Genomic DNA, 10533 nt, shown 5'->3' on the forward strand with positions numbered 1-10533 from the left:
AAACATTCGATGTGATAGGGACTTAAAAGTTTTAGTCCCATCTAAACAGGGTATTAGCAGCACTCAAATAAGAGATCAAGAGATTCAGAGAGAGAACTCAAGAAATGTGTCATGATCGAATATGCTTCATATATGCCTCCAAGACACCTGAACATTAAGGAAACTTGTCGTTAATGCAGACAAACACTGAAACACACGGACACTGACACAAGCAAGCGAAGATCGATCCAACAAGTACTTCCAACGACCGACACTTGTTCCGACGATCGATATATCCATTTCTTCTGTTCATCATCGATCAGCCAGTGATGATGAGGTCGACAGCATTAGGATACTTTGTGCCTTTCGTTCTTCAGATTTCAAAAAGATTAAAAAAGAAAAGAAAAAGCTCTGCTTAGCTTTCATCTGCAGTGAGAGATCACATAGAGAGAGAGAGGGGAAAATTTAAGGCAAGTTGATTAATTAAAGAGGAGAAACTTAAAAAAGAAGAAGAAAGAAAGAAAGAAAAGAGAAGACCCAATGCAAAGCAGCAACCACCTTGAGAGAGATGATGATGGATAGGTATGCATCATCCTTTTCCAAAGCAGAAAACGCCCTCCTACCTATCCATCCATATATATCTTTGATCGATCATTTGGGTCTTGAAAGCATGATTAAGTGTAATTAATTATCACCCCATCAATCTGTCTGGATAAATTTACATGAACCATCTTTAATTGTAATGCATATTAACTTGGATGAAACATGCATGGAAAAGGTTGAGCCTAGTCTATCCAGTTTGGCAGAAATTTAATCCAATTTCTTTGTCAAGTAACCTGAAGGGCTGAAAGTAGTGTGCCTTCACCTAATCTAAAGGGATTAATTGGCTTACCTCTTGGAATGTACCAAAAGCAGTTAATGAGTTAATTAATCAATTGTTCTTTGATTCACCTATTTATGACTATTAATATCAAAAATCAAATTATGAATTCTTTGATCATTGTATAAAAAGTTTTAACCATATAAGTTAAATATTTTTTATTTTGCTACAGTAGAAAGTCAAATTGATTAAAGGCATGGTTCTGTAAAATTATAGGACAACAATAAATGGGATTATGTATCATTTCCAAAACCCCTCATACAACCATCATACCATAATTCCCTGTACCTGAAATTTACTCTTTATTAATTAACAACATAGCAGACGAATTTCTCATCACCCACTAATTAAACCAGTACAGCTAACTTTAATTCAGTGATCATGCATGAACAACATACTCAACATATGGTACTGGGGCATATTTGCAAGCTAGTGGCGCACAATAATATGCTCAAGTAGCATATATGCATCATTGGAGGCAAATGGTACGTGCTTGTAGCTATCCAGTGCAAACTCTACACTACACTGCTCTGTGATAAATTACTTCCAGCTAATCTTAAAAGCGACTCTGATACTATGATTAAAGAAGAGATGCACATAAGAATAGTGTGTGTATGATCGATGCAGCTTAATCGCTCGTTAGGCTGTCGCTTTGCAACTCGTGACATTATTTAATCTCTGATGGGAAACACAATGAAAGGATGGCTCTCACTTGCACTATATATATACTACTATATAATTGCATATATATGTGTGTGTATCATTAGTGTTTGTTTGACCATGATTACTGGTGCTTGACATGTAATGTGTCAGACAGTTTTAAAAAATTTCGGTTCTAGTTAACTATATCTAATTACAGGGCCTTCGTACAAAAAAGGGTATTTATATGGCTGAGATAACAGGACAAACACTCAGGTTGAAGATATATTTCACCCCACATGCATGTACTTTTTATCTAGTTTTAAGATATTTTGACCTTGATAGTTGTTTAATTTAAAATTTGGAATGCATGCATGGTTGCCACTGTAACTTGGTTAGGAACATGTACATGTGACATTTTGCATTTTTTTTGTTTTTATATTTTGCAGGAGCTAGTGAAAAGAAAGAATTGTATGAAATGAAATTTGCCATGCAAGAAACATATCTGTACCTAGAGAAGTATAAATTTGATGTGTCCCTGGAGAGAAATTTGTGATAAGATTGAATGAATATTTTAATTATTGAAGCTTGCCAGCACAACAGACATGCATATGGGAGCCGACTATAAACAAGAAAGAGAAATATAAACAGTTATGATGAGTTGGCACATTGTTTGCAACATGATCCATCAAATAATTTCCTGCCACCTTGCATATAGAGAATGATATGATTTATTTTGTTCATTAGCATAATCATACAATAACTTTTCTTTATTTTTCATTTTTTTAGGCCACCTTTGCAATACTATACATATATGCTAGTTTGCTGTCCTTTCACACTGAACTAAAAATCATCCTCTATAATTTGTTTGCTCCTAGTGTATATATATTGTAAAATTGTACACAACATAGATGCAGGATTTATTGGCTGTCACAGCTTAATAAGTAGGATCATATCTATAACTGATTAATGCTGACACAACTTTTTTGTTAGCTGATGAAGCACTCAATAGAGTAACTTATGACTGAAGGCAAGTCTCCACTAACTATGCTGAGTGCTATGGCCATTCAGACAAGCAGGGTCCTGATGAAGGCCCGGCCTTGCAAGTTGCAACTAATCTCCTCTCCTAATCCCAACAGGCAATCACTCATATGCTTGTGGGGTTGTGTCATCATAATTCAGAGTTCAGATAATCACTGTTAGTTACAACTTCAGTGTTTTGGATGATCACTTGCAGTTTGTTATGACTAGTAGTGCTACATATCTTCAGTGCTACATCCACCTGATCCTATCAAGCCTTAAGAATACATAAATACACATAAGCACACAAGTCCAAAATAAATCATACTATGAGTAATTGGATGCCTTCAAGAAAATATTTCTATATTAGCAGTGTATTATATATAATGGAGATTCCAGTTGTATTATTATTTCACACTTTTCTGTCTCCAAGCTGTCCACAGTCCTCTTCCCACTGATGAGAGAGAGTTGCAAGAATTTGCAAGAAGCACCAAGAAAGTGTACCCAAAGAAGCATCTTCAGCTGCTCTCACCAGTCACCACTCCCATCCAAGAGATCCCAGCCTCTACTACAACAGCTTCCAACTTCCAAGAACCCATTTTTTTCCTTTCCTCCTCCTCCTCCTGCTCTGGCTGGCTCTGGGCTGGCCGTGCCCTCCTGTCAGTCCTAGCTCCAGCTAGAATCCCTCCTTGTTCATCCACCACCACCATCCACATGATTGCATTTGTGCAGATTCCTGGAGAATTAAGCTGTCCTCTCATGCCGATCTGACACACCTTGTTGTTGTTGTTGCTGCTGGTTGCCGCACAACCGAAAGGGGGGATTATTTGGCCCTCTTTCTCTTTCCTTTCGCAGGAAGATTTGGTGATTCTTCTTCTGAGGGCTCCTCTGTATGTGCTCTTTCCCATCCCATTGTGCCATTTTTTGTAGGATAGATCTGGGGATGTTGCAGATCTGATCGGTAATTTTCTTTGGTTTTCTTCAGAAGGATTTGGGAGGATGGGGAAGAAGGGGAAGTGGTTTGGAGCTGTCAAGAAGGTGTTCAGCCCTGAATCCAAGGAGAAGAAGGAGGAGGTAAATGATTCTTGGGGTTCGTTTGAATAGGCCCTTTTGTTTCGAATTTAGAAAGTTCAATCTGGATTCGATCAGGATTTGTAGTTTTCCGTCTGAATTGCAAACAATTCTGTTTTTCAGTGAGGTCTCAATTGTGTTGTGATAAAAGTTTCAATTTTTTCTTGTTCCAATTAGCGATGAGCACATTGGTTCTAGTTTTGGACCTGGTTGATATCAAAATCTCACTTTTATTGTTACTGCTTTAAGGGAGGCGCTCTTTTGGTGACCATTGCACATAATTTCAAAATCCCAAGGAATTTTCACCCATGTCATGGTTTCAATTGGCATTCTTTAATTGCCATTCAGTAATTTGAGAAGAATACATAACATATTTCCTCTTGAAATTGATTGTCTTCACTGATTTATATGACCAAATTATCATATTATCTTCCGCAATTACTATGTCTTACTCCAATTTGAGCTGAACTGCAACCACAACTCAAACTTTGTCCATTGAAATGAACAGAGACTGAGGAGAAAATTAGCAGCTAGTAACCCGAACCCGCCAGATCTAACCCCTTCGGCTTCTCTGGAAGTCAATGTTTCGGTGCCACCCCCTCCACCTCCTCCACCTGTTCAACAGATTGAAGAGGTTAAGGTCCCTGAAGTTGAGCAGGAGCAAAGCAAACATGTCACTGTGGAGGCTGTACCTGAGGCTGTCCCCGTACCCGCACAGACATCGTCATTGCCACCTGGTGTATCAAGGGAAGAGCAAGCTACAATCAAGATCCAGACCGCCTTCCGAGGTTACCTGGTAATGTGAAATAGCTCTTGAATTCAGCTATCTGATTGCATTTTCATTACATTTTACTCAGTTGTCTGAGAATTCGTCGTGGCTATTTATTTCATCAGCTGCTTTCATTTACCACTGTGTTGGTGCAAATATTACAAAGGTGGTTGTGTTGAGTTTTTTATTTATGCTGGCTGCTGATTAGGTCATTGCAATTTGAGGTTAGACGCTAAAAGAACAGTTCTTGTATAGTTTTGTGATTTTGTCTCCTCATCAACATGACTGCACATGAAAGCAAATGTCTGCTGGTGGCCAACTGGCCATCCTGAGATTTTTTTTCTCTTTTCCTGTAGAAATTTTAGGTATTGGCAGCTCACCAATCAATCAACCGGTAGTTGGCTGGTTGCTGTTAATTTGAAGTGAGACTCTTGATTGAAGTATCTTAGGTATTTACAGTTCCTGTATTCTTTTCATAATGTTGTGTGGTAAAAACAAGCTTCTATGATTCAGGGGTAAACTTTTCTTGTGTGACCTGTGCACCTGGGGTAACTTCAAACTTATAGTTTGGTTCCTCTCCTTTGAAGTAGTCGTTTTGTTGTTTATTTGTTTCTGCATATGTTTGTTGACATGATCTACGAAAAAATCTTGGCAAGTATTAGAAATTAGTTCTTGATCAACTGGCAGTTGGTGGAAGCCACCTTTCATTACTAATTTTGATTCTTAATCATTTTTTGATGTTGATGGATTTGTTGGTCAGGCTTATTGATGCCCCTTGTCCCTTCATACAAAGATAACATTTCTTGAAGTCGACTTAGCAGCAGTATATTCTCTTCCTTGGAAAACATGATAGCAAATTTTAAAACTTGACCTAGCGAGAAGTAAAAATTTTGTTACTTCTATAATATATTGACCATTTCATCGCTGCAATAATGCAGGCAAGGAGGGCATTACGAGCTCTGCGGGGACTTGTCAGATTGAAGTCACTGGTTGAGGGTAACTCGGTTAAGCGTCAAGCTGCAAGCACTCTGCGTTGCATGCAGACTCTAGCACGGGTGCAGTCGCAGATACGTTCAAGGAGGCTGAAAATGTCAGAGGAGAACCAGGCCCTCCAGCGCCAGCTTCTGCTGAAACAGGAGCTGGAGAGTTTGAGGGTAGGCAAACTATCTCAAAACCTTGCAATCTGTCGATAAAATATTTCCTAGGATACTATTATTATTAGTTCTATTGTAAATAAATTTTGCTTGATGAGAACTCTAGTATGCAGTTGTTCTACATCTCTCAGAAAATCATAAAATATCATTGGGAGCATTAAACATACTCTATTTGTGAATCATATCAGATGGGGGAGCAGTGGGATGACAGCACTCAGTCTAAGGAACAAATTGAGGCGAGTCTTATAAGCAGGCAAGAGGCTGCAGTAAGAAGGGAGAGGGCGCTCGCATATGCATTTTCACATCAGGTAGATATCTGTGCTTCTCAATGACAGATGCCAATCTGTACTCTGACTCACTCAACCACACATGCTTAAAATGTTTCGAAACTTCTGTCTTCTGCAGTGGAAGAGCACTTCAAGGTCAGTCAACCCAATGTTTGTAGACCCTAACAACCCACAATGGGGATGGAGCTGGTTGGAACGCTGGATGGCAGCAAAGCCTTGGGAGGGGCGTGCTGGGACCGACAAGGAGAGCAACCTTGACCGTGCATCAGCGAAGAGTGCAAGCTTGAATCTTGGAGAGGGTGAGATCACAAAAGCCTTCAACCGTAGGGGATCCAAGCCAGACAAGTCATCACCAACAACTCCAAAGCTGACCCGTCCAGCCTCCCGTCAATCCCCTTCAACTCCCTCCGCTAAAGTGTCACCGATCTTTGCAAAGAAGAAATCCGCGACACCGAAGAATGGGCTCTCACAGGTTGATGACGACGCGAAGAGTGTGTTCAGTGTCCAGTCTGAACGACCGAGGAGGCACAGTATAGCCACGTCAACCGTGCGTGACGACGAGAGCCTCGCAAGCTCCCCATCTGTGCCAAGCTACATGGCTCCCACAAAATCTGCAAGAGCTAAGTTGCGCCTCCAAGGATCTGCAGTGACCGATGGTGCAGAGACACCACCGGAGAAAGTAGCCTCTGTTGGTTCAGTGAAGAAGAAGCTGTCCTTCCAAGCTGGAATGGCGCCGCCTTCTCCGATGAGGCGGCATTCGGGCCCTCCCAAGGTGGAGGTGGTGAAGGACATTGCTGAGCCACCACAGCCAGAGGCCTTGGTGATCAATGGTGGAAGCAAGTGACTCATATGACAAGTACCAGGAGGGAGCAATGGATTCTGCAGATATATTTCATCCAATGAACAAAGGTTTAAGATTATATATCAGCTGTATGAGTTGCCGGCATTGTTTTTCCAGTTATAACCACATTATTTGCTCTAGCAGATTCGCAAGTACCCTGCCAGTCGATTCCATTTGTTGTTTCTGTAAAACTATATCGATTTGTCACTTGAAACCTTTGGTGTTTGTATGTAAACAAGTCTCTTCTATTTATGTGAGCCACATATTTCTTTTTGTGAAGATCCCTCTGAAGTCTGAACAGTGCAATCGCAGTTTCAGAGTTTGTTGTATTGCACAAACAAAGCATTCCTATCTGTCTAAAGACCATCAGAGAAAAAAAATATTCGGACAAGTGAAAACCTAATGTCACCAGATCAAAGCAAAAAATCACACTATATTAATAATCATAAGAAATTTACATTTGAAGTTAAAATTCCACAATAGCAAATTCCATGAAGTTATCTCATTGTGTACAACAAAAATATTCCTCTTTATAACAACCTGATCAACATCTAAGTTATAATGCTGAAATCTTACATTGATCTACATATCATCATCAAAGAACAAGAAGAACAAATGAAAGAACGAACATAAGGCGCTTCAAATGTTCAAATTCATCGCTACGACTGGTTCTTCAGTCAGGCGTAAAAGAATCTCACTAAACTTTGACCTATAGCAATCTTCAATGCTACATTTGTTTTTTAGTCAGCAACATCTTGATGTGGAAGCATTTATTGGGCAATTATTTGCAAATTTGCAGAAACTGCATTTCCACCTCTCTTCTTCACTCACAAATTTAGGCTCCCGTGCTCCTTGCCAGAAGCTGAGGACTTCCTGAAATTGATCCTTGAGCCACCTAGCATCATAAGAGAACTGGTATTCTTCAAGCAGGGAATTGTCCGCTTGTAGCTCATATCTGCACCAGTTTAGCATGTCATTTGCAAGAGCTCACTACACTAGTGATTAGGCATTCAGTAGTCAGGTACTACAGGTCATGTGCAGGCTGTAAACCTGTAACTCATATTTACCTCAAGAGCAGCTGTTCCTGAGACCGTGGTAGTGTATGGCAGGTGACCTTGAAATATTTCAATACATCTTCTAAGGTCTACAAAGAGAAACCATGTCACAAGTTACAACTCGCAAAGATACTAGAATTATAACTTTGTCAAAAAGTAGCATGAGCATCCTAATTTTAGCAATCACTTGCTGGAATGTTCAGTATAGTATATTAGCACTATACTGCTCATGGAATGGAATGATTTCCCATAAACAGCTGGTAATTCAAATCAGAGTGCCTGTACAGTAACAGGAAACAATTCAAAGTGTAGAAAATTTGAGGCATGGAATTGGCACCTTTGCATTGAGCCCCAACAATCTAATGTATTGCTTGATATCGTCTGATAACAAGTAACCGGGGTCCAGGTCAAAATAGCTGAAGAAATTCTCTGCTGGGAATTTCTCACTGATCAAATTGTCCCATAGATACTTGTAACACATCACCTGAAGCCTGCCACAAAAATATCAACCAGAGAACGATACAAACTTCACAGCTGCAAGCTTGCATCATCATAGAGAGGCAAAACAGTAAAACTAGTAGAGAACTCCACATACTGATACTACTTATCATCTGAATTTTATTCTTAAACAGTAAGGCTCACCAATTTACCTTTTCATTTTTTCTAGATAATGTCCAATTTACCTTTTCATACGAAATAAGATATATCTGTCTCTTAGATGGCGCAATAAATGGGATACCAGTGCTACTCTTTTTTTTTTTTTTGTAAAAGGTGTACTTGCCAAGTATCATCAACTTGGATTAATTTATCCACATACTGAATAATTGACCCCAGAGTTGCTTCCTAACAATACTCACAAGATACTATAATCAGAATGAAAGGATACTACCAGTCTACCATTACAGATCTAGGTACAAGCTAAATTTGTTTGAAAGAAAAATGTTAAGTATTTAAGTGTGCTCTAGCAAAAAATGATCTTTGAAATCTTCTTTGTAACTATGGTGTGATTGTCAATGGCACTGTTAATATACCAATCAAGCATCAAATACAACTTTGTATAATTCCAGATCAAAGCAGAAGTCACTTGAAGGGAATCACCATTCACCATTCATTATTCAAGGGAACACGCATTTGAAGCTAAGCTTAACTATGTACTACTACCTGCCAATAATACTTTTGTGGTGTCTACATTTTGTGATTAAGAGCAAACCTTCCATTTCTTTTTTGTGCTTCTAAGGGAACTGTTGGTTTGTAACGTGTCTTTGTATCCACCAGGATAGGATGGACTGAAATACCATCTGGAGGCATTCGGAGTTCATCAATAACACCTATCATCCATGAACCTTCAACGACCCCAATTCTGCAATGACATGATATAGAATCAATTTTACTGAAAGTAATGTTAACGAAATAAAAATGTTTTCTATCCTCTGTAAATCAACACCGCAGCCAAGATGCACTACTGGTTTGGAGAAGTATACACATAAGAACATGCCAGGTGCTTACACGGGGATTTCCCTAGTGATGCCCTCCAACATTAACTGGTTTGCTCCGACGATAAAGTTCATGAATTTCACTGCCCACGATTCTTCTGCGGATCTAATGGTGACTTCGACTCTCTCGATAACCTGCTCCAAAATGAAGTAAATCAAAACCGAAATAAATCGGTAGTTAGCTCCCATTCCCAAATAAAGGAACAAATGGTTGTCTTCTTCAGAAATTGAGAAAACTCAATATGGCTATGAAGCTCATGATAACATCAAATCAATCATACGCAATCACTAGAAATGTGACTTAATTTCAGATAAGATCCTGCATGGTATAACATCATGATGAACAAAACAATGGCAATCTCAATATGGCATTATCATTTCAGTGCATTTCAAGGTAGAAAAATGTGAAGGCAGCATTCTGCTTGGAAGATCCCAACACTGCAGTGCAGGGCTCACCTCTTGCTCGAGCTGGGCATGGCGCTCGGACCCGGCCTTCATGGCCTGCGTCATCTCCGGCTTGCCGTGCTCCAGCACGAACTCCTGCTGCTTATCGCACCATTCCTGCCACAAGGGCGCACGCCGCCGTCAGAATCACTGAGAATGGAAGAACACAAACACAAGGCGATGCAGCTTTACCGTGGCGGTGATGTCGGTGACGGCGAGCGCGCGGCGGTCGCGGAACCGCGCGAGCAGAGACCCCCTCCGCGGCGTCGGGAGAGGTGGGGAGTCCTCGATGTCGCCGCCGGAGGCGGCCGAGTAGGCCGCGCAGGAGGAGAGCTGGACCGCTCGGCGGGCGGCGGCGGAGGAGAGGACCGGGCGGGATGCTGCCGCGGCGGCGGAGAGCGCGGCCTCGATGAGCGCCATCTCCTCGTCGCTGACGATCTCCACGGGGAGGTCTCCGATCTCACTCGCGGTGGCGGGGGGCGGCGCGTCGGCGGCGGAGGAGCGCATCGGAGTCGGAGGAGGAGATGGGGGTCGGGTCACCAACCACACAAAAATTTTGAAAATTTTGACCACTGACCGTTCAAAATAATCCTCTAAATTCAAATTTAAAATTTAAAATTGACGTCACAGCCATTTAGGCCTAGTACTATACTCCCTCCGTTTCTAAATATTTGACGCTGTTGATTTTTTTAAAATATGTTTGACCGTTCGTGTTATTCAAAAAATTTAAGTAATTATTAATTCTTTTCTTATCATTTGATTTATTGTTATATATATATATAGTTTTGCATATTTCATAAAAGTTTTTGAATAAGACGAACAGTCAATCATGTAGTGAAAAGTTAACGTCAAATATTTAGAAACGGAGGGAATATTAATTAATTGATCACCGCAATCCATT

General features: G+C 40.4%; 2 protein-coding genes across 2 annotated transcripts; one reads left to right on the forward strand and one right to left on the reverse strand.

Annotated features, from left to right (window-relative positions):
• The first annotated feature begins 3078 nt into the window (after nucleotides 1-3078).
• LOC4337666 (protein IQ-DOMAIN 2) lies at nucleotides 3079-6919 on the forward strand. Its single transcript, XM_015784241.3, has 6 exons — nucleotides 3079-3408; nucleotides 3504-3592; nucleotides 4098-4385; nucleotides 5297-5512; nucleotides 5701-5820; nucleotides 5918-6919. The coding sequence occupies exons 2-6, from the start codon at nucleotides 3518-3520 to the stop codon at nucleotides 6641-6643; spliced, it is 1425 nt and encodes a 474-aa protein (XP_015639727.1). The 5' UTR covers nucleotides 3079-3408; nucleotides 3504-3517; the 3' UTR covers nucleotides 6644-6919.
• A 126-nt stretch (nucleotides 6920-7045) lies between these two features.
• LOC107275835 (exonuclease V, chloroplastic) lies at nucleotides 7046-10251 on the reverse strand. The gene is made up of 7 exons (XM_015784245.3): nucleotides 9825-10251; nucleotides 9645-9749; nucleotides 9202-9323; nucleotides 8906-9055; nucleotides 8033-8186; nucleotides 7708-7784; nucleotides 7046-7595 (listed from the first exon to the last, which is right to left on the reverse strand). Exons 1-7 carry the CDS (start codon nucleotides 10137-10139, stop codon nucleotides 7385-7387), a joined length of 1134 nt encoding a protein of 377 aa, XP_015639731.1. The 5' UTR covers nucleotides 10140-10251; the 3' UTR covers nucleotides 7046-7384.
• Between the last annotated feature and the right edge of the window lie 282 nt (nucleotides 10252-10533).

Source organism: Oryza sativa, chromosome 5 (assembly GCF_034140825.1).
Source record: "Oryza sativa Japonica Group chromosome 5, ASM3414082v1".
NCBI classification, from domain to species: domain Eukaryota; kingdom Viridiplantae; phylum Streptophyta; class Magnoliopsida; order Poales; family Poaceae; genus Oryza; species Oryza sativa.